Source organism: Tauraco erythrolophus, chromosome 7 (assembly GCF_009769465.1).
Source record: "Tauraco erythrolophus isolate bTauEry1 chromosome 7, bTauEry1.pri, whole genome shotgun sequence".
Taxonomy (NCBI): Eukaryota; Metazoa; Chordata; class Aves; order Musophagiformes; family Musophagidae; genus Tauraco; species Tauraco erythrolophus.
In genome coordinates this window covers 20871429-20896742 of record NC_141471.1, presented here as the reverse complement: position 1 = coordinate 20896742, position 25314 = coordinate 20871429, and the positions used below count along the sequence as shown (strand labels likewise).

At 35.7% G+C, this 25314-nt stretch overlaps 1 protein-coding gene across 2 annotated transcripts in view; it reads right to left on the bottom strand.

Annotated features, from left to right (window-relative positions):
* The window catches only part of DNAJC1 (DnaJ heat shock protein family (Hsp40) member C1), a 115452-nt gene that overhangs the window by 65713 nt on the left and 24425 nt on the right, over nt 1-25314 (bottom strand). For both annotated transcript variants that reach the window (XR_015222262.1, XM_086614855.1), the window contains exons 2-6: nt 9972-10073; nt 9116-9162; nt 2416-2581; nt 1431-1528; nt 277-370 (exon numbers count right to left, since the gene is read on the bottom strand). Coding sequence is in view for 1 of the 2 variants with exons in the window: in XM_086614855.1 (XP_086470981.1) it covers nt 277-370; nt 1431-1528; nt 2416-2581; nt 9116-9162; nt 9972-10073 (507 nt within the window). In the remaining variant the exon portion in view is untranslated. The remainder of the gene's footprint in view (nt 1-276; nt 371-1430; nt 1529-2415; nt 2582-9115; nt 9163-9971; nt 10074-25314) is intronic.

Here is a 25314-nt window from a genome sequence, read left to right as displayed (position 1 = left end):
GCTCTATCATTTATTCTTGTAGCTTTGCCTAGCAAGAACTGCTGCTGAATTCCCTACCATGTTAAGATTAATATTCATTTTAAATATATTCATATTTTGATGAACTTATGATATTAAATTTGCCTCCAAAGAGTAATTGTGATAGAGAGAGAGCGCGCAACATATGGTATGTGCTTGAGCCAGAAAATTCACAAGAACAAGTGCTATACATCTGATTATGCACAATAACACCATCCAGAAAAATTACGTAATATAACTTAAAATCACTACTATTACCTGGAATAGCTGAGGTAAAGCTTTCACAGTGAGACAGAACCATATTCCCAGCTTGCATGGAAGTAAGTCATGCCACTGTGGTTTGTCCAGTACTCTGCAGTCAAATAAAATTTAAAGTTTTTCATTACTGCCACACAACGTCAGAACTTTCCCATTATCCTTTAAGATGATTAGCACTTGTTAACCGCTGTAAAAATGTGTAACTACATAATATTAAAGACACATTTTGAATATTTAATTCAAAACACGTAACAGCTAACTTCTAATCATTGCTGTATTTTAGTCTCTTAAAAATGGCTTTTCTTCAAGAAGAGAAATTCATAAGCCACATAATCACTTCAAAAAACAAACCCAAAACCGAAAAAGCCTCAAGCCTCAACCAAGTGTTCACAAATGCTGCCAACCAGATACGAAGGCTGTAGCATAAACAAAACAATATATAAAAATTAATATAATTTGCAGCTCACTGGAGCATTACTTACTGATGTCATCACGAAAGACGACAGGCAGAATGGTCTCTGATCTCCATTCTGCATTGATCCAGTTCATGCCCCTGCTGTGTGAACTATTTAAACCCTTTATTTCTTTCTATGAATCAATAGAAGAAATGGTGGCATCTTTTGGAGTGTCCTGAAAGTCACTATTTCCCTATGTGTTTCTTAACAAACAATGGTGTTAGAAGCCTTTACCAACACGCTTGTTTTTAACTGAAATCAGATAAAAAGCATTAAATCAGACAAGCATTAAAACCCCATAAAAACTCCTTGCTTGGTATAGTAATAACTAAAGCTTAAATAAATTGAAACTTGTTAATTGTAATCAAAAGGCAAAAATCTTCAAAGATGGAAAAAGTTGTAAAATCTTCCAAAATAAACTTGTAGAAATGATACCGTTCTATAAGCCAGATACTATTAATTCAGCCTTAATCTCTCAATTATTGTTGATCTGCTGAATAAACATCACACATTTATTTATAAATCAGAACTCGAAAACACATCTACACTGGCACACTTTATATCAGCAATGGGTATTACTACAAATACAGTTATTTTTCTCATAAAATATTTCAAAGATGCAAGGAGGAAAATGATAGAACTAAATCAGTAGCTGATAAAATGGTTTAAAATGCAGAGAACAAGAGAGCTCCTTCCCACCTTTCATTTTTGTCTACAGCAACAAGTTTGGCTTCATCTGTACTCCTGCTGCCTGTTTTTTTCTTCTTCTCCCTCTTTTTTCTGCTAAGCAGTTCATCCTTGATGTAGAAAGAACTATGGTTACAGGTTATCATTAACATGTAAACCACAAATGTTACTGGGACTCTTCTGTGAAGGGTAAACAGTAGAGTAGCATTTATGCAAATGTATCTTGGGGTCCTACATGATTAAGTAAAATGATCTATCTTAACAATAACTGTTGCCATGGTATCGAGTCTTTAAACACACATGAAGTCCAGTTCTGTCACTCATGTGTATCTCCATAGCAATCAAAGTTTTCTAAGAGGAGAAAGCATTCAACTTGCCTCCTTTCTCATTCATCAACTTCAATAATGCAGTGGAAAATAAAAAAAAAAGTAAATAGATGCTAATGCATGAATATTTTTCAAGTTATGCTTATTTTTTTTTCTAGTTTACTAAGTGCAACAGATATTTAGATAACAAAAAATAAAATAATCAAAAAATAATGTGGTTTATACTGCTTACCAATGCCTATCCTGTTAACAAAAACCCAAAACAAAAAACCATTTAGCTAAGAACAAAGGCAAAGCAAGTATGACTTTCAAATGAATAAAATTGATTACGGTTTTCCAAAATGTTTAAAAATAGACATGACTACAGTAGTATATGATTCAGTGTCAACAGATGATAGAAGAGTTTTTATTTCTCTTCTTTCCAGTTAAAAACTGAAGAACCATCTCTTGCTATTTATTATCAAGAAAAATTAAGCAGTTTTAGATTCCCATTTCTGATATATTGAATATCTCATTCTATAATTAAGATAATTTTAAATATAATCCTTCTAAAATATGAAAAATCCAAATTCAAAACAGAGAAAGTGACAGAGATCCCTATAATATGCAAACTTCTGCAGGAAATTCAATACTAATAATTGAAGTAAGTTTGATTTATTACCAATACTTACCAGCTGTTTTTCCAGGTAGATTGACCAAACCACAGCATAATGACCCACTGTGAGTATAATGAACAAGAGTAATGCCAGCTCAGCATTGCTCATTTTTCTCACCCGCCTGTAGTAGAACACAGGCTGTCGCCAATCTGGTAGTCCATTGATCAGAATATCATCATACCTACAGTAGCAAATATAACAGGCTTTCATGGAGAGCTAAAAATGGAATAAGCCAAACCATCCAATTATAAGACAAAACAAATTATAATCCACAGACTGCTTGAGTAATACACACACAAAAGATCATGTGGTAATTTATTTTATTATTATTATTTTTTTAATAAAGCAATGTCTTGTTTTGTCAGCTGCTAGGAATGCATCTGGAAACAAACAGAATCCAGAACCAAGTGCTCAGGAAATGTATCCTGTCTTTGGGGAAAACAAAAAATAAAAAAATTTGCTTGCTCCTACAACACCCCCTCACAATTCATTCACTTCTGAAATAACAGACTTCTAGAAATGTAGATATTCTACCTGCCTAGTGATCAGCGGGCAGGTCTCTGTGACAGAAGTAAATAATAAACCACAAACTACGATATAGCTAGCAAAGAACAAAAAAGTCTCACACACTAGAAACCTTTTTTTATTTTATAAATTAAAAAGCACAAGTGTTGGGGGAGGGGAGAAGTACCTTTGCTTTTGTTTTGTTCTTAAAGTAGCACAATTTCCATTAGGTAAAAAAGCTGCCACACTTAACATCCGTTCTGTGTCAGATATGAATTTAAGTTAAAAGCTTGATTTTGACGTTAGAAAACAAAATTCACCACAGCTAGATGATTTTGATTTTCTATTTGAAAAGCTGTCTCCAAAAATCAATCTATTTTAAAACTGTTTAATTTTACTAACTGCTGACTGTATAGAAATAATTTTATGACAATTTGTCAGTTTTTCCTCACAAAAATGTCTTTAAAGACCCCAGACATACTAAGATATTTCATGTACAGTATATTACCAATTTAAAAATAAACAAACCACAGACATGCAAAATAGATTTTTCTATTTGTTAACATTTCAGAATAAAGTTTCAAACAAAAATCTCTACAGTAAACTCAAAAACCTGTATGTTCAAGATGCACAACCTGTTAATCTTAAACTGAACACAACTCATTACATATTCTAATCACACCATTTCCAGAATTAAATCTGCACTGAAAGGCCTAATTTGGTGCAACACATTGACCAAAATATTTTAATTAAAAATATTCTGAGTTAGTCGCAGGCCTAATTACAGGAATAGAAATAGGGCCTATATTGTCATGCAGGTCAGTAGAACTCAGTAGTAGGTTTTTCTCAAGTAAATTGACCGATCCAGGAATAATAGCGCAGCTGCTAAACTGCCAGTCTTGACATGTAAATCAATTTAAATGCAACAACTGCACTAGCTACTTTGATAGTTATTAAATTGATACGTTGGAGATGTACTAAAAAAAATTTCCACGAGCAAATTCATTTTTTTAAGCAGAAAAAGAGGTGATGGTTTTCAGTTTAAAAGTATACTTTAATTCAGCACATCCAGAAAAGCTGACTTCTGAGAAAACATTTGCTCAAGTTGGTACCGTTATTTCTACGCAAAAGATTTAACACCTCAGGATTCTGCAATGTTCTGAATGTTACCAGAAATAAAATTCATATTACAAAATTTCACCTTCCATGACAATTACGAGAATACTAAGATTAACATCCACTCTTGTAAAATGTGAAGTAATAACTTTTTTCCTTTCTCAGGAAGTCGGAACGAATTAACTACTGATGCATTAACACAAACTCTGTTAAGAAAAATTGCATAGGATGTTATTTCAAAACTAAAACTTCTACTTAGCTTTTTGTTTAAGAATTAAGTAGAATTTTTAGCATTTAAAAAATAATGCATTTGCTAAACATTTTATTGTTAGAATACAAGAGAATATTTTAAAAACAACACCATTTTAAAACAAATTAGGTTGATAACAAGACTTCACAAAAGATGCTCTTCCTTTGAAAGCTTCAGAGAAACATATGTAGAATCAAGAAAGAATTTTTTTTTTAGTACTAGTATAAATTTATTAAGCATTTGCCTCTCATACACTAAGGCTTGTTAACTGATGTACTAAAAACGTGGCTACTGATTAAATAAGGTCCATACATGCTAATGGTTACAACAGAGTAATATGTAAAACAAGATTGCAAACTAACGTTTGGCAACCACGTTCTAATATAAATTATCTGTTAAGAAAAAATAAATTAAGACAGTAGAGTCTCTTGCATTAAACACTTTAAACAGCACTCTGTATTTACTAGGCTATGTCCGCTGCTCTGAACAACAGTCTCCCAGGATTAAGTCTCAGAATCAATGCTCTATTGATTTTACTATCAATGAGCATTATGGCTCACACGACTGGCCATTTTAAGGGAAGATAGCTTCTATTATAACCCACTTTTTAGAATATATACTGTTAAAAGATAAATCACTGTTTTCAATAGTAATTAAGCTCTGTATTTGAAAAATAAAGATATCAGTGATTTTTAGGTTTTCAACTGGAAAATTATTCTAGTGAAACTCAGAAGCTTCCCATAATTTTTGTATCTTGATTTCAAATTTTACGATGTGGTTTAATCAAATGCAAGTTTCTCATTAAAGAATTTCTTTATAGAAGCCTATACTAACTATGATAGTTAATCCATGTGCATCAAGAATGACATTCAAAATTTAATTACAAAGCACTCTTCTTTTGGCAACCTATGCTAATTGTTATTCTATGTAAGAAAAAAAACAAAAAAAAACCAAGCTGAAAAGGAAAAACACATCTGCAGTATTTTTTTCCCCAGACATATGTACACAGAATGTAGCAAATCTTTGACACACAACTATGCCTGCCAGTTGTCTCTGAAATGCAGCAGCCAGCAAGCTAAAAAACCCCAAAGCACCAGTAAAGAAACAAAAAGAAAAAAAAATCCCCATTTACAACTTAAGTTGAATCTTTATTTTAAAACTCAGGATTCTATACGAGACTTGTTAGTCTCATACTAACAGGTAACCAATTGCAAGATTACTAAAATTTCATTCTTCTATAAAGTTTCATGAACTGGTTTTTAGACCTCTTTGTAGAATCAATTATATTGCAAGAAAAATAAATGCATTAACTGCAGTACCTAATTACAGTTTCATCTATTTTAATATAATTATGATTTGCTTTTCCCTTTAAGAAAGCCACTGCGTTTCATATTTCCAATAATTTCAGAGATCCGATATAGTTTATACGCTAACCTTGAACTAATGAGATCTGTTCTGAACTACGGGAAGACTGCACTGGCGTTTTTTATTTTGGGGGCCTTTTTTCCTCAAGCTGTCGAAGAATCCCATGCAACATCAGCCAGAACAATTCATACCTATGAATACAGACATTTAATTATAATGAGAGCTAAGTTAAACACTGTCCTTACTCTAAACAAGTATATCTTGATTCCTTTGCAAATGCTTCCTGTAATCAAGCCCACATTGTTACAGAGGATAGACCTGGTAGGTAAAAAAAACTTCCTAAAATGGTAACAAACAATGAAATTACAATCTAAGATTTTTGCCTGATTACAATTAATAGACGTGTGTAAAACTATCTACTTTTTCATAAATTAAAAAATAATCAAAGGCTAATAAAATTTATCATCGTCAAGTTGATTTACCAATAAATGCCCTGAAGTAAAGTGTACTTCAAGAATTGCATCTATCTCTACGTACCCTAGAGATAAACTTCTGTTTCACACACTGCAGTATGTATACAACACATAAAACATTATATTCTGCTGTGTGTATGTTTACTTTGATGTTAAACACTGTTATATTAAAAAATGCTGCATGTATGTTTAATGTTAGAATTAAATGTTAGACTGTTTTGGTTACGTATCAAAGTGTGTAAGAGAAAAGTACTAACACTGTAATATTGGAATCATAGAATATATTACTATATTCTGTAATATTAGTAATATTAGTATACTTCACAAGCAACTATATAACCTTCTCAAAAAAGCAAACCCACATTTTAATTATAAAGCCTTGTATTATACCTGTCAGGAGAAGAACTATAACATTTTAAGAAAGGCTTCTGCCATCAGATAAAGCAAAAATTCACTGATAAAGACGAAAATAAAAAGGTTGTAGAAAAATAATTACGTATAGCTGGTGAACAGATCTGCCTTTTCAGAACGCTGTTTCTTTACGCACACAAACAATTAACACCTCTGACATGCACCAAGACATGGCAGAAGGGTGTAATTAGACCCAGTTTTATTGTTTCGAAATGAGTTAATCACTCACACATACAGTGCAAGACCTAATTTTTGCCTTTACTGGTTCCACTCTCTGTATGCACAGACCAATCCTGGACGATGTCACTTTTGAGGTGAACAGTAAGAGGCAGGTACGGCTGACTTCACTGTACAGAAGCAGAAGCCTGCAGCTCAATTGTCTCGAGGTGGTGTAATTCCATGCCCCAAACCATTTAGGTGTCCAGTTGTGAAGGGATTCCCAGCTAAACTGCCAGAATTTGTCACCAACTAATTTGTAAGAAACGGAACTAATCTCCATCTCATCTCTCATCTCATCAGGTCTTTGAGTTACTTCAGAAATAAAAACTACTGCACTGCCAAGGGGGTAAAAAAGAAAAAGAAAAAAGAGAGAGAGAAAGAAAAAAAGAAATCTGACAGAAAGCCTTGTTACAGCAGAATCAAATAAGCGTCTCTGGAATCAGGATAAAACTGAGTTAATAAGCCCTGAGAGACAAAGGGTGCAGTTACAGTTTCTCCCCAGTACATAGGCACAACAGTAAACTTTGAGCCTCTTCTACTGGGTCCATCATTTCACACAATGCATAGCAAAAAAAACAGCATCTAAAGTAGGAATATCCCAAAAAGCACCAACTCTCCCCTTTGCTGTATGGTTGCAAGAAACCCATGAGTTACCCTACAACAGAAACAATATTACAGGGGGAGTGGCTCCCAGCACCCTTACTTAAGACTTGTTTTAAAGATCTGCTACAACAGGATACGGGACAGACCACCCCCCATTTACAAGCTCAACTGAGAGTTTATCAATAGACTCTGTAATAAATTGAATCAATAAAGGTTTTCTCAAAGCAATAAGACCATATAGCTCTGATACTCTACATGTTATTTCTAAATGCTGCATATTATTTCTAGAAAGTTATCTGAAGGTAAACACTATTTAATCCACTATATTTGTATTTAATCAACTGTAGAAGCAATATCAACCATACATCCACCCTGTGGAAGAAAACTACAACATTGTCTACGTACAGAATAAGATATTGAAAATGAAATCAGTCTAAGCTAGAACAATCCTACTGCTGCTTGAACTTCTCATTCGTAATCACTGTGCTGCACTAATTAACAATATTCTCACAAACAAGTTGGGTAAGTTAGTCACATTTGTAACACACACAAGGCATAAAAATATAATTTTTACAAGCTACTGCATCATAGTTCCATGCAAAAAGCTGCTATCACAGCTTCAAGGAAATTCCCAGAAGTTCCATACTACAATTAAGTTCCAGAGTGGCACAAAGTGTATGTAAACAATGTTATAAACAAAAAGGTGTGATAATTTTAGGGATAACTCACTTTTCAAGTGGTCTGAAACCACTTAACTACTAATTTTTTTAAGCTTTCCTTGAGTAGAATTTCAAAATGAATTCTCTTGTGAGAGGTGAAGTAAAAAAAAATAAATACAAATTTCTAAAAGTACTTCTATGAAGTACATTTTCATTACACTTCAAGAGAGGATTATCAAAAAGCAGATAATCTGTACTATAAAACCTGGACTCCAGCCAAGACATCTACAAAGCCAAAAACCCTTCAAGAAATGTTTCGTGAAGCCCTGTTTAAAGACTTGTAAGCCGAAAGATGATTTACTAAAACTCCAACCCAAAAGCAAAACTCTTTCAGTGTCCTAGTTTTCCTGATAATCATTAACTTAAATGGTCATCTGCTTAAAACAAGGGGAAAAAAAAAGTTCAAAACAGTCTTCCAGAAAGCAGATCAGCCCCAGGTTTTCAGTTCTTAATCCTATCCCCTTCAGGTACTCCTGGACCTGCTCCTGAAGCAGCAAGGACAACTATCATTTATTTAAAAAAATTATGATATGTATATCAAAGTTTACAGTATGATAGATAATACGTCTGAAAGAAAAAATGAACTAAGCAACAGAAAATGAACAATGAACTAAGCAACACTGAAGACGACGTACACTGGAAATAATCCCTAAATATCATGCAACAAACTGTTTATTGATTATAGTGAGATACAACTGTCAGTTGAATCAGTGGCCTACATTTTCAACCACAGCTTTAATAAAACTAGCAATGGTAATTGACACAACTCAACAAAAAGTGATATAATCATTAGGTGTTAAAAAAATTGTTCCAAGTAACAATCAGATTTGTTCTTTCAAATGCTAGTTTTAAAGGAGAATAACCATTATATCACACAAAAATACACAACAGCTTCCCCTTTAAGCCACATACAATCTTTAATTAAACAGCTACATAGGAATTACAAACTAAAATTATGCAAAAAATCATCTGAAGAGTTACAATTAAGTCAAATAGGACTTCAATATATCACTGGCATGAACGCTTTGCTTAAGAACCTGTGCGAATTAACTCACCTCTGCCTCCTTTCTTCATCCTTTAAAACCTCATAGATAGCCACCAACTAAAACAAAAACAGAAAAAGAAAAAAAAAAAATCACACAAAAGAGTTTGCTTTAGGATTGAATTTATAAAGTTTGAATAGTAGTATCATATTTTACATTTGCCAACTACTGATCTGTGCTAGTTTTCACTCTTCCGTACAAGACTAAGTAAACTCAGTATGCAAAAGAAACAGCAACATATTCATATGCAAAGAGTCATCAGATACACAAACAAGCAACTCCTACAAAAGATTTTTTTCCTCTCCTCAGTCTGTCAAATTGAGTTGTCTTAGTCACATCTTAAAAATAAAAGGTATAATTTGTTTAATCCTAAAGATCTTACTGAAATTAAGTAGCCTGTATTTAGTCATCAGAAGTGTATTTTTAAAGGTAGAGCTAATTACAACAGGCTCATGGTTTCACTTTGTAAAGATTTAAAAGGTAAAAATTCAAAAACTAAAATTAATTCCTTTCATTAAATTATGCCTACATATGAATTGCATTGAGAACTGATCAGAAATTTTCCCTACTGCTTTTGAAAAGACTATTCATAAACAGTCTTACATAAAGTGCAAAACATTTCCCTCCTAAGAGGGCAAGTCTAAGTATTATGTTCAAATTATTTTTAATATACAGGTAAATACTGAATCTGAGTTAATCAACAAGTTAATTCTGAAAAACCGTACTTGTTTTTAATCCAGGAAAAATGTAATTCAATGTTCACCTGAGTCATTCGAAGGTGTACCATTGTTCTTACTAAAATATCATCATCATAAAAAAATCTGATTCTATTTTCCCTAAAACTTTTATTGCCACACACTGCACTTACTTGCCTAAACTGTGTTTCTGCGTTTTCATCTTTGTTCTTGTCTGGGTGTAAAATTAGTGAAAGCTTTCGATAAGCTTTCCGAATGTCTGCAGACGAAGCATCCTGAAAAGGGAAAACAAAGCAAACTGTCAGAAACTAATTTCCAGAACTCTGTTAAGATGTGAAGACAGCCAATCAAGCGCAGCAACTAAAGCAACATAATTTGAGACATCTAACAACCAAACCATGCAACTAGCCTTGCCTAAATGACTGAACAGTCATTCAGTCCAATTCATCTTTCATCCTAACCTCCTTCATTACCATACATCCATTACAACGATATTTGCCAAAACTTCCAAGCACTTTCTTGCTTAAAAACTAAGCCGGGCACCTTCTGCACCATTTAAAAGTTCAAATAAAAACTGAAAATTATTGCATCTGCGTATCTTCGAGACAGACATCATTTCAGCACATTATCATGCTCAATTTCCCAAACTCAGGACTTGCTGTGAACTCTTCCCTTATTAATATTTACACGTAATTCACCACTAATAGGACTTCCATTCAACTTCAGATTCACCATGTCTAAAGAATTGTATTTTTCTAAAGTAGCTTCAAATTGCAGTCCTGAAGCTATACTGTAGCACTGACATCAATCTATACTTTAATCGTTATAAGAATTGCACGCATTTGGGGAGAAAAAATAAAACTCAATGTAAAATGCATCAATGATGTACCAACTTAGCTGTACAACACACAAATTTCTGAATTAATGACTGCTGTTTAGTGCATGCTACAAAGATACCCAGAAATGGAAGATTTCGAGAGTTGTATTATATGGTATATAGGTGTTACATTCACCAGAAGATCCACAAAGCATCACATTTAAACATAACTACTTGCATTCTATTACTAACATGTCCAAGGCAACATTTTAGAAATCAACTGTTTCTCTGACAATTTTTATTTCTTGATTTTATATATATCATTCCCCAGTATATTCTCTCTCAAAATTACAGTGTCAATAGGGATTAAAAAACACGAAAACCCAGATCTGAATTAGCTGTGAGAGGAACAGAGCTGAAATAAGATAATAATTAATGCAATACTGTAATTAGTCTGTCAGGCTTTTTACTACAAATCATTATTTTCATTTTAAAATTTTCAATTTTATAACATGAGGCTATAATAATGCTGTACACGAGTTTGGGCCAGGAGCGAATATTAGAGAAAAAGACTGGAGGAGGGGAAGAGGAAAAGGATAAAGCAGGGAAAAATGCCGAGTTTGAGAAAATTCAGCTTTCAAATTATATTTTAAGGAAATTGGTATTATCCCCTAATGCAAGACCAAAGTTTTCATAGTCTCCTGTCTGTCAACGGAAGGTGCTTTTATTACTCACAGGGAAGATGTCTCCTGAAAAGGCTGCATATGCATTTTTTCGTTTTGAAATTTTTCAACAGCTACTTCTAAGGCGTGTGCACACCAAAGCAGAATTTCTCTGGTTAAGTACCAGCTTGCTTCCAGCTTCATTACTGCCAGTGAGTTGTCTCATATGGCCATTGTTTTATAGGTTTAACTCTTGGGTAAGGGGAAGGAAGAGACAGTGACTAAATATCTATTCTAAGCACAAAGAAACATTAAATTCTTGAGATGCAGACTTAATGGAATTATGTGAAATAAATGCGAAAACACAAAATAAATAAATCTTTTAAAAAATAGGGATTGAGACCATGATAACCTCAAGAAATGAGTACATCCAGACCATGTAGCTGGGATAAACTACAGCTTATTCCTTCTCTACCACACATTTAGATGTGCTTGGTATTATTTTTGGAACAGTCAAGATGAACAGTTAAAAAAAATCACAGAAATCACACACACACACAAAAATAATCAGAATCACAAAAAATCTCATAAAAGCATATTAAAGAGCTGTCCCACAGTATTCTTCCAATTACCTCAAACAACAAGCAAGCAAAAAAAGTTACAGTGTTTTCAGTTGTATCCAAACAATTTAAACTTTACTTGCGAGCAGCATTATTATTTGTGTAAGAGATCAGGACAAAAGGTGATCTATCTGTTTCATGCTTAAGCAAAGCAAGGAGTTCCAAGTCAATTCTGGAAGAATAAAGTTTCTTAAATATTTATGTTGCTTCACCTTGAGAAGTTGAAACACAAATTTATGAATTTACAAAACCAGATTGTTTGTCTTAGTTACTAGACATAATTTAGAGATTGTTTTGTTTCCCCTCATCCACCAATCCAGTCAGCCACTTCAGAAACAATGTGGGCTTGTCTTCAAAACAAAATATAGTATTTCAACACTATGACAGCAAATAAAAATCAGGAAATAGTTTACTGGCCATGGTTTCAGGTAAACCATGAAACTGATCTTTATGAACATATCAGCTAATTGTAATTAGGCCCTTAAACGGTTGAAAAGGGGACAATAATACCAGTAAGTAATTAAATATGGGATGTAATTAAACCACTTATAGCAACAACTGGTCCATATAAAATTCTGAAGCGACAATAAGTCTGCCTGCTAACCAATTCGTCACAATACTGTCAAACACAACATAGGAAAATGTTGTATGTTCCAAACATTTTGCTAATTAACACTACCTACAGGTAACGTTAGGCATCTTCAGGCAAGGTTCCAGATCCTCCAGGAGCTGCCCTGAACAAAAGTGGTTGGTTCTTGAGAAAAGCGTCTCATCAGTACAGAACTTCCTAGCAATGCATGACCCTAAATAAGCTACAAAGAACTTTTATTTTCAAATTAATAAAGAAACACCTACCATACTGAATTCACCTGTTCTAAGAGACATTCATTTGTAGCTTAACTGTATCTGTTGGCCACCTACAGTAACATTTCCATAAAGGGTGAGCAACAAAACACTGAGTTAATAATCAGTGTTTTCCACAGTCTAAGATATCATTTTACATATTAAGGCAGAAGTACAAAGATTAGAGAGAGAAAGCCATAACCACACTAAGGTTTTGTTTGTTTTAAAGAAAAAGCTCAGAACACATCTTAGATGGCTTCATTTACTATTCAGAAATCTCGATCTCAGTTACATCTAAGGAGGGAAAAATAAAATTTGTATGGGCATATCAGTTAATAGCAGAAGAAGGTGGCAAAGTTAGACAGCTAGCGCATTCAGTGATTGCTCCAAAACTGCACTTCAAGTTGGCAAGTTTTGCCATCAATTAAGGCAAATGAACCTGTCACACTGTCTCCCTCATGTGGATACAAACATCAAAAGCATCACTCTATTTCTTGACAACTATCTTTTCAGAGCAACATTGTCCCATCATACTTCCCAGGTTGAACATCTCTTTACACATCCGTTTCCAGTTAACGGATCTTACACATTGAGAACTACTCTCACTGCAACAACAGCACATGCTTCCATGTGCAGCATCTAAGTCTACTTTCATATGAGTCACTGCTGTTCAGGAGGAAAAAAGGCACTACTCGGTCACATATATTTTGAAAAGCAAAGCCCTTATATTAAAAGATAATGCAAAATGAATGGTCTAAGCTAAACTAAAAACAGCTCAGCTGTCAGCTGCATAGCTGGAAAAATGCAGGTAGTAGACAAGTCAATGGAGGAAACGGTGTTTTGTGCTAGAATTAATTCTCAGAAATACCAAACTGCAAGTCTATATTTAGGTAGGCCACAGTTTGGCCTCTTATGCATGCAAATATGCAAGTATTCATGTGGGAATTTTTTAATTACTAACACTGTATTGAACAAGCAGAGTGTCCATGTGTCTAGTTACATGACCTCTAGGTAGAAGTTAAAAGTTCAATCTTTCACAGTTTTTTGCATAATCCTTTACACTACAAACAAGTATTTTAGCACACAAACAAAATTATCATTTGAAGGAATCAACAGCATGTCAAAAATTAAACACCCTTCTTAAGGTACTTGTTTGGAATTTTTAATTTTTGTCTAAAAGGTGATACACATTAGATTCCCAAGGTGGGGGAGAAGAAGAAACATTCTTCTCACTATTTATGTTGTTTACTTTGGACAGCTTGTTCAATTCAGACAATGATAAACACATTACTAAATTTTAGCTTACTCGGCATCATTTTCATATTCTCTAGTATAACCAAGAAAAGTTCTATCATTAGACTACAAATACATAAGGAGAAACAAATAAAGGATTTTTTTCACAACACATTTTTAAAAATTAAATAATCTGAATAGGCATTTGCCTTCCATTTTTTTTTAAATTACATTCCTGGTGAAAACGCACAGATTCAAACCTGGTCTCCTCCTCTGCCTATACAAATTCAGACTCTCACCTACACAGTTCACTTCCACCTTTACAATAAATAGAAAAAATGGTATAGTACATTACAAGTATATTACTCTATTGCCTTCTATTCCTAATGTAACTATGATTACTAATGAAGCTAAAAAAAAGCCACAATTGTGGTCCCAAGATAATTCCTGGTGAACACATAACGTATCAGATATTGCCATAGGCAAACAATGATTAGGTCAAGGGGAAAAAATAATCAATGTCTACATAGTTTTCACTTACCAACATATACAATTCAAAATCTAAATTGTTCCCTTGAGTGCAATGCAGTTATACAACAAGACTTAGTTACTTACAATTTAGAAACTGCTTCTAATGCAGTGAATGTGCTCAATTCATCTTGGGTTTTAAATATGCTTGCTGATGTCTTCAAATAGGTGGCACTATCTTTATTAGCAACGGGAAGGCACGTGGTCCAGAGGATCAGTATGCAGACAGAAACCACGTTTCTGTTCGCTTGAGGTTTGTCCAATCACTTGTTAATGGGTGAAAAGAGAAGGACATCAGCATATCTATTTCATTGCAGTGCTGCTGAACAACTGCGTAGAATTTTCTACAGCACGTGTTACTGAAGCTATACAGAAGTGACAATTGTATAGAGCATCAGCTGACTGTATTTCAAGCGTGAACCTTACACCTACATATAACCTCAGTGCAGGCAGGCCTTCATGAGGCCTTTTTCAGCCTTCCCAAATTATAAATCGAACTTACATAACTCTTGTGTTTGGGGATTTTTTTATTCAAAAGCAATTCAAATGTATGCAGTTTATTCAACAAAATATTCCATTCGGAATTTTTGTGTAGAAGAAGAGATGTAAGTCACTACTTTCCTTTTGGTAACCATCAGGTATACAAGTTGAAGCAGAATGGTACCGAAAAATAAACAAAAAGTAAGATTTGTAAATTCAAAATCACATACTTTTCTTCTGTGATTTGAAACCGCAGCATGCACAGGCTGTCCAAAAAAATTCACAAAACAAGCAGGGGCAGGTAACTGGACAAAAGCTACAGCTGTCTATTGAACATTGTGTCAACGTTGCTACTTTCTACCCAGTTGTTTTCACGTCAAGTCCACCAAAAACTAACATCCGTAAGCGTCAGAGACAAAACAAACACGACTGTAGGCCAACAATTAAATATCCACAGTCCTCATTTCTCGAGCAACACCAAGGAACACAACGTGACTCCTCCTAAGCGTCTCACTCTCACATGGGGACAGAACAGCAACCACTGTTGCTCCACAACCCTTCTCTACACAGTTCTTCGGAGGGAAACCATATAGCTGCGACCCTTCTTCCAACCCGACTCTCACCCACGCTTTCCTTCAGCACAGGCTGACACACACCTCTTCAACCTGCCTGAAAGCCGTTCTGACTCCGGAAGCTTACAACCAAAACTGTATAATTCAATGGCTTGCATTTGCCCTAGACTTTGTAACTCTTCTTTTTTTTTTTTTTTTTTTTTTTTAAAAAAAAAGGTAAATGAGGCATCCCACCATCAGTACCGATAGCCTTAAATGTCACAATACATATCTTCTGTGCACAATCACAAGGATCCCTGTTTCCTCAAACACCTTTTGGGAAAGTAATTTCCCTTTAAAACATAATAATAATTAAAAAAAAAAAAAAAATCACACCTGCATGCTGTTTCCACACACAAAAATTCCTCAGTAGCAGCAGGAGGAAAAGCAACAGCTATGTAAAGCAGACATACTTCTATCTAACATGGTTGCTTCTCCAACAGCAGCAACAGCACAGGACTACGAAATAAACGAATCTTCATCCATATCAAACTTGATTGAAATACCACTCCCATAGTTGCTTCACATGCATCCACTGCAACCTGGTCCTAATTTAAGCTCCAATGAATAGATTAGCTCCAAGAAGTACACCTGAGTTTGCCAAGACTGCACTTGGAAAAATATCTATGAGGGAAACAAGAGTCTTCTAGCAAATTCCAGAGGTGGGAAGGACCTCCTCACAATCCTGAAGAATGTAACTCCAGGAAAGAAAAGCAAGCATCTCCCAGAAGACCAAGCATTATCTGTGAACTTCTATGGTTAACAGTTGCCAGCTGAATTTTGGCCTAAATTTCTTGCTGCATAACCTTTGTTCAGTTCACCCTTTATTTTTATTGAGCTTCTTTCTAAGACACTCATCTTTTTCAAGGTTGTAAAATGAGTTAAACTCAAATTTGCTGCTTCTCTACAGATGAATGCTCCAAGTATACCCAGGCAGGAGGGGAGATGTGCTCTGCTGCAAACCGAATCATGTGTCCCACAACATTCCATTGATTTAAACTGAGTAACAGCACAGCAGGGAAATACGTAGGAACTAAAAATAATGCTAAAAAGGTGTTTTAATGCATTTTTATGTTGCTAAGTTTTAAAGCAATTCATGAAATGAAAATGAACACAAACCAGCACAATGTATTCCTGTGAGCTTCTGATAACTGGCATAATCCCTTTACTGGCATGTTTGTTTCCAGGGGAGTGTGTCAAATGAAAGAAGACTCTGTTTTCAGCCTAGTGTGCCAAATGAATGAAAATTCTGCTGCCTCATGCTTGAGAAACCAAAAAAAGTGTTATCCTCAGCACATGTGCGCAATTACATGGGCTTAGGTTTTCTTGACCAATTTAAACAGCAGTATTTACAAGTAATTTTTTTCTTCTTTTGAAACTATTTTAGGCTTTTACATTTTTTACTTAGATTTTCAGAAACTGATTACTTAGGAAAAACTAGATTGCCCAAGAGAACATTCTCATGTGTAACTAAGTTATCATTCAACATGAGCTTTGTCTCTGAGATGCAAAGAACACTCGAAATGTTTTTAGACTTACTCTTCAAATTCGAAATAGAGAAAAGCTATCAAACAACAACTCCAGACATTATCCAAGCCAATACTGACTAATTTGAAATCCTGCCTACTGTTATAGTTTATTTCCATTTAGGTTTTCATTCTGGTAGTTCAAAAGGAAGGAATGAGTAGGTGTCCTTTATTTCACATGTTTTTTCAGGAACACTATTACATATTTATTTTTATTTCATTTTGTATATTACATTTATTGTTTACATATTTATACAGCATGTATTTTATATACCGTTATAATACAAATAGTTGTATATATTTATATATATACCTGTGTGTATTGCCTTATGGGCTAAAGAAAGTTGTTTCTAGGGACCTCTCTTGAAAATTTGTCTATTGCGTCAGAGATTCCCAGCCCACAGCTCTCAGATAAAAATATTACCTACAAAACTCCTGATCGTGCAACATATTGACAAGAAGTAAATTGCTACAAAGAAAGACCCCTGCTTTTACAGTCCAGGTTGGCAGTGAAAGCAAAATGTCACATCTCGTGCAGTGCGTTTCTTGCTCAATGCCTTCACCCCTGGACAGCACAGCCCTCGGATCTACAAGAGAGGTGACACTACACCCAAAGGCTGCTGAATGCACTCCACACTCACCACTGTGGAGCATCAGTATGAGTCACCAAAGATTTTTGGAGGGTTGAATCTGACAAGTTTCAACCCTTCCTACAACACAATGCCCAAAATATGCTATTTGATTGTTTATATGGTTTTCTTACTACTTTCAGCTTTAGTGTGTTTCCAACTTCTTTCCAGAGGGTAAGGAATTAGAGGAAATTAGAGAATCGGCAAGGCTACATCCACACCAGGCCGTTACCTCCTCCTCCTCTTGCTTATCCTGTTCTCATTACACCCTTCCACCAGAACTGACATTACTGACCCATACACTCCGACACACCTAGCCTGTATCTTCAAACAACTGCTTCCCAGATCTCAATTTAAGTGTAATTGTTGGAGGAAGATTACTAACAACCACAGACTTAGGTCTTAAAGAAAACCAAAGACCAAAATAAATAAAAAAAAAAAAACAATAACACCCAAAAAAAAATGCTTGGGCTACTAACTACTGAATTCCTGTGTTACCTGATCTGTTGCTGTCACTTTTGTGACTACATCTTTAATTGACTTGTAAGCTCTAAAACTTTCCATATTTTTTGAAAGGTGTTTATTACCCTCCTTTCTGATGACAATAAATGAGGAAAGGGCATATGAAAGACAGGATATAGGATGTATGGCTGAAAAGAAAATATTATAAAACCATACAAGAAGCCAACAGAGAACAATTATCTCCAACACAAAATTTTCAAAAATCTACCTATTATTTTATACATCAACACAACACCTACATGGTGAATGATCTCTACAGGCATCAACTTTCAGAATAAACACTATTAATTAGCAGCTTTCTCTGCCCTATCAGCAGTGGTGAAGGACACCAATTTACATGTCCATACACCCACTCACATTCATAATACGTATTTTCATGCACATAAACACAGATGCTAATATAGAATCATAGAATGGTTAGGGTTGGAAGGGACCTCAAAGATCATCCAGTTCCAACCCCCCTGCCATGGGCAGGGACACCCTCCACTACACCAGGTTGCTCAAAGCCTCATCCAACCTGGCCTTGAACACTTCCACGAATGGGGCATCCACAACTTCTCTGGGCAACCTGTTCCAGTGCCTCATCACCCTCCGCGTGAAAAATTTCTTCCTGATATCTAATCAAAATCTCCCCTCTTTCAGTTTAAATCCATTGCCCCTTGTCCTACCACTACATATCCTTGTAAAAAGTCTCTCTCCAGCTTTCCTGTAGGCCCCCTTTAAGTACTGGAAGGCTGCAATAAGATCACTCTGGAGCCTTCTCTTCTCCAGGCTGAACAGTCCCAACTTTCTCAGCCTGTCTTCATAGCAGAGGTGCTCCAGTGTATATAAAGCCATGTGTAAACAATGTGTAAATGTCCTTAATGCTAATACAATGCTCTAATTTGTTTTTGTAATTGTTGCTCAACTTCACAAAGTATTTTAAGACTACAGTTAAATAAAAGCTGTTACATAAACTTGGAATGAACAGACTGATCATTTCCATATCTTAAGTAATGTTTTAAATGCACAAGGTTTTTTAAACAAATGACAAAAGCATGGGTATCGTGAAGCTTCTCTTGCAGGTGCAAAACAAAATGGAAAGAAAATAAATCATACCTTGAATAGTTAAAGGACCTAACTGTCAAAAATGAAAAGGTGGATCAAATGGGATTTAATGAGGTCTGTCCCACATCCACTGGTACTCAATTTTTAACCAGCAAGTTGAATCACTATTAAACTGGTAGCTGGAAACACCTACCAAGATGCTGTCAAAGAAAATTAGAATTTTAAAAGATCCAGACAAATTGGAGAATTACTCTAAAAAAAAATATGACATTATTTCCTAAGTGAAAGACAAATGGTCCACATCTGGACAGAATTCATCTACTACACAAACACAGGATAGAAAAAAGCAGTTAGGCAGAAACAATCAGTGAATCACAAGCTGAGCATGAGTCAGTGGCATGATATTGCCTTTCTGTGCAGCACAGCCCACCGTCACACAAGCCATAGGGCAACGAGGAACCATGCCACTCCACGCAGCAATTTTAAGACCTCAGCAGATTGCTGCATCCAGTTCAAACAATGCAGTTTAAGAAAGCTATAAGCCTGTTTGGAAGATAAGCAAAAAATTCTGAATAGTAAGAGGTCTAGGAGAAAAAAAAATAGTGACTTATTGAGAAAACTGAAAGAATAAGAGTGACCTAAGCCTAAAGAAAAGGCAGCTGAAACAAGGAAATATCTTCAAATACATAAAAGGTAGCTGTAAAGAAAAATGGAACAATTGCCTATCAGGGCTAAGCACCAACAGTCAGGTAACAGCAGGGGAAGATTCAAGTTTGGTACCAGGAAAACTTCCTAGAAGCATCATCACCGTATCACTGGGACAGACTGCTGAAGGTCTTGCATACATTTATCAGCCGTGACCTAGATTTAACTGGTTCTGTCACAGCAGGCTACAGTAGGTCACTAACAGTCCTATATTTTAGAATTTAAATATCCCTTTGATGATCAATTTAATAATTATTCTGAAAATATTCCAACTGGATTTACTGCATCTGTTTATGTAGTTTAAAAGGTCCTGGCTGTAAGGCAGTATTCTTGGCACACTGAAGATGACAGATGCTCATGCCAGAAGAGAAAGAGTTAATGAGATTTTCACAAAACCTAGAAGGGCTTGGAAAGGAGTGGCAAGTATCAAGAGGCAGCAGGAAACACTTCTTTGCTATGGATTTGAAGTCCCATGGGGCCTCGCTCCATGATTTTAGGCATTAGGCTTATTTTTCCTGTTACACAGCAGATACTCTGAACTACTAAGAAAGTCATCCTGTAGTAGATGATCACAATAAGTCATGCACATAATTTGAGTTTAGAACACTTTCTCCATCCATTATCAGCTTTAGCCTTGAAAGATTATATGGAACAGATATGATCAGCAAGACTCCTTGAGAATGTTAGATGAAAATAATGACAAAACTGAACAAGAAAAGCAAGCAGGAATTTGTACAAATATTATTAAAACTTTTTAAAAATTAAATTATTCCTTTTAAAAATGTTCAGTATTTGGTTTATCACAAATACATACTTAACTCCTGCAACAAAACCAGCTAAATGAGGATATCGTAGAGCTGCTGTAGTAAACTATATCCAGGAAGAGCAACTATAATTTCTTCATTTATGACAGAAAGCAGGAGCACCTCTCTCAAAATCACATATATGTATTATACATTTACAATATATTTATCTATTTTTATAAATATATTTGTTTACTCTATTTTATATTTGCTTCCACCCTCCTCTGTACCATACTATAATATTTCTAAAGGACTCATTTTGTAGAAGCAATGTTACTTTTCTTAGTTTAAGGAAGCTTAAAAATTGCCCTGTCCACTGGACTTGAGCTTTGAGATCTAGGTGTACCTGAGCCTGCAGTCTTTCGTTTCTTTCTTTGTCCTTCTAGAGCCTGGAAGCAGACATGAAGCATTTACTGAGATCGAGAAGTTTTTCATCTCACTGCTACAAAATCCACATTGTTCAATTTGGATAAATCCTTAATACCTTTCTCCAGAAAATAACTGTAGTTAAACGAAAGACATAAAAAAGAAGATCTCACGTGTGAGGTGGTTATGTTTTCCACGAACAAAATCATATTAGGGAATATTAATCTCCTCCTCCCTCAAAGAGGAACTGTTCTACAACTTATTTTTGGCATATAGAACAGAAAATGTCTATAAATCTTGAGATCTTAAAAAAACAAATTTCAGTGATTTGGGGGAATATTTTTTGTTTCCATGTCAAACCCAACTGATCAGAAGTGGCTAACCTCTGCATATTTTTAACTAAATACACTTCATTATAGAATATGTTAAGGTAACTTTGAGATTATATAGGATACTAATATCTCCAAAAGCCCTAAAATACATTTACGAACCTGTATTAATTTATTCAAAATTTATTTCTATGAGTGTTTTTTCCAATGCATTGCTTTAAATAGCTAGGTTTATAAATAACTACCAGCAGCATTTATCAAATTCCTTCCTTTTTTATTTAGAATACTTTCTACTGAACTAGTTAGGATTTAGCCCCACCCGTCATGTAGGAGAGTCGCATAATGATCCCTTTATACTCACTAACTACCATTTTAATGAGCTATTACTACCTCGGGACTCCGAAGACCTCAGGGAGGTTGTAACATGCCACTACCTATATAGTAATTCACTGCTGAGTTAGTACATAGCCTCCTTGAAAGAATATAGGAATGCCCTCCATCACACTCTGTAGTACAGATGCCAGCGTCAGCAAAATTTCTGCGTGTAAGACACATCACAGCCTAAAACTTAATAAACATCTCAGTTAAATTCCAATAAGCTTAACAGATTACCTATCACTATAGCTCACCACTTTGCTAAAGGTTACCACACCCCTAACAAAGTGAGCTGAAAGCATGAGTGTTGCCTGACCACCCCTCAACTCACAGTCTGACGGTATAAAACATGGCAAATCTGACAAAGGCCAGGCCAGAAGGCAGGGGATGCTAACATCCCAAAAGACTGTTCACAAAACCTGCAGAGTATATATGAGCCATAAATTAGCCAGTGGATGCTCAAGAGGACCTGGATAAAGAAATCAAGTTTAGCGTTAGGAACCATCAATTAACATTGACACAGAAAATTAATTTATAAGCAACTGAAAGCTAAATAAAATTAAACTTAAGAAATCATGCCCATATTAAAGAAGTCAAATATATGCAACGACTTGTGATGGAACTGACCTGAAGACAGCCCTTCCCATTCACTGGTATTATGGTCACTAAAAACGCTCATCTGACATTATTTCTAGTGAGAATGAGCCAAATAATCCTTAAGATAGATAATTACTTCTCAAGATTTATGGCAGCTGTGGGCAGATACTGTTACACACAGTGGCACACGGTTCCCTGAATTGCCCTCTATGTTTTTCAAATCAAAACCTTTGAACTGAACCACAGAGGCCCAAGTGAGAGGCAGAAAGATGACTTCCCTGCTTTTCATAAAGCCATTCCCTGCCAGCAGCTACTGCTCTTCTCTTCCAGTACTACACCTTGGAGGCTTCGTTTGCATCAGGGAAGGAGGGGAGTAATTCATATTGATCCCTGAACTGCCTCCCTCTTGGCCTGCAAGAGCTGGAAGAAGAGCAGGAGACAGACTCTACCCAAACTGGGAGACCCTCGCCAACAAGCATTTCCCTATGGAAGCAGCCTAGGGAACAGCTGATTGAGGCAGCATGTGCCAAGCTTCTGCTCTCACAGCAATATCCACAGCACCACTGCAGTTGAACCAGACACTGTGAAAACCCAGACAAGTCCAGAAGAGACAGAGGGCAGGTCTGCACAAGGAGGAAAAGCTGAGAAGATGAGTTAAGTAAACACTTCTCCTGATCTACTTTAAGCGTTCTTCAGTTAGGTGAGTGCAAGGCCCAACGACCTCATCACTACAAAGGACAGTGGGTATCCAACACAGGTATGTGCCTGCTTCTCTCCTTACACAGATGTAAAAATAATTCAGCAAATCCAAGCCTTTTTTGCTGGGAAGCTAAATAGCCTGACACCATCAGAGGGCTGAGAGGGACAAAATAATAGCTCTCACCCAACATTGCCTCTGAAGTCACAAGTGAAACAGACTGGGAAATGCTCCCTGCTCCTGAGAGAAAAATAAGTAAAGGGGCAAACGTAAGGTCAGTTTTTCAGCCACTGATATTAAAAGGCGGCAGCTCTATGGAGCGTATTTGCCTCCCATCCACCCACAGAGAGCTATTCTCAGGTCACAACAGCAGAGTCAGAACTGGACAGCTGAAAAGAAGGTATCTTTTGCTTCCTCCATGCCCATTTTCATTCCCCCACCATCACAAGCAGAAGTAACAGATAAGAGGAATTTTCTTCTGACACCTGTATTTTTAGGGACGGCTCCTCAGTCTGGAAGCAGTACACAGCAGAACAGAGAGCAATAGCCAACGGCAGGAACCATAAAGTTGGGTGAGCGGCGCTGGTAGCAAGACAAACACTGCAAAAGGAGAGAAGACCAAAAGAAAGGGGAAAAGTATGCCTTTTTCTATGCCTGTGAAAAAGACGAATCAGCAGTTGAGTGAGCAGCAATAAAAACTTGGCACAGGTTACATGCCATTAGCTATGCTACCAGAAATCTGTCTCAGCCAACTGACTGCAGAAGATAGCAGCTATTACCAATTCATTTACTTGCCTCTCAACATGGGATTACAGGATTATCAGCATCACAGATAACAGTGAAAGTCGGAAGACAAAACTGTGGTCCTACTGCCTCTAGTAGAAACACTGACAAATGTAGAATATTTCAAATGCAAAAGCTACAGGAAAAGTTTTGTGATCACAAGACTTCAATGAAGCGAAGATAAACCCTAACGTGGATTTTCCCCAAGTTTTCAAGTTACAAAGTCATGACTAAAAGAAAGATCAACAGACAAGCAAGAATATATTTAGTAGGTAACTTTTGACACAGGTGGAGAGGAAAGAACTGAAACTGAAAGTCCGCAAGCTACTACAGAGAAAAAAGTATTCTGTTCAAACAATTCTACAAGTATCGATAATAGCTAAAGCCACATTTCCCTGTCTCATAACCCCAGCCATGGAATCAAATCCAAGAAAAGAAAAAGTATTCCACTGGATGCAATTTCTTTCTCTCAACTTTTTTTTTTTTTTTTTGGAATGACAAAAAGCCCAAACAAAAAACAGTGGTGGTAGAAATATTGCAAAACTATGTCTGAAAAAAATCAGTTCCATTAAGAACCACTGGCCAAAATAAAAGAAATGGTTACTGCAGGGTGAAGAAACTGAGGAAGCAAGAAGGGGGCTAAAATTAGTCTTTTTCCTCATTCAGCTCCCCTCTTCCAATTAGTTCCACACAAACCCTGAGCCAACTTTAGGCAGATGCCAGCAGTGGAAGCAGTATACCCCGTGGCAATGTCAACAAAGAGCGCACTGTTGGCAAACAGACCAAAAAGATAAAATTTTTGGTCAAGTTCTATTTTTGTTCTTTGAATCAAGAGAGGATGGTACTTTTTTTAAAGTTGCAAGAGAAGCTATTGTTAAAAAAGAGGAGATTGTTAAAAGATAAGATTCGAGTTTAATTAAATCTAAAATATAAACTTACAGTTAAAAAAATATGGGATAACAGAAATACAATAAAGATAGTCCATGCTACAGACAACAATGAGTATTCTGAACAGGTAAAGGAGATTTGGGAAGAACTCAGTGGTTCCTTGAAAAGGAACTACAATCTGCCGTCGTTACTCCTGCCACTCTGTCTTTACACAACATACAGAAGATGACGGCTTTCCCAGTGAGCAGCTATTCAGTATTTTTCTTCACGCATTTGTTCATGTGTGGCCTCATCTGCTCTAAGCTGCACGCTGTTCAAACACGTTTGGAAGCCGTGGTTATTTGTTTTGAAGCCCATCACAATGGCATCAGAGTTCATCAATAATATTATTCACCACTCTAATATCCTAAGAGACAAGCATGCATTACTTTCCTTTTTGTTTTTTCTTTTTTCTA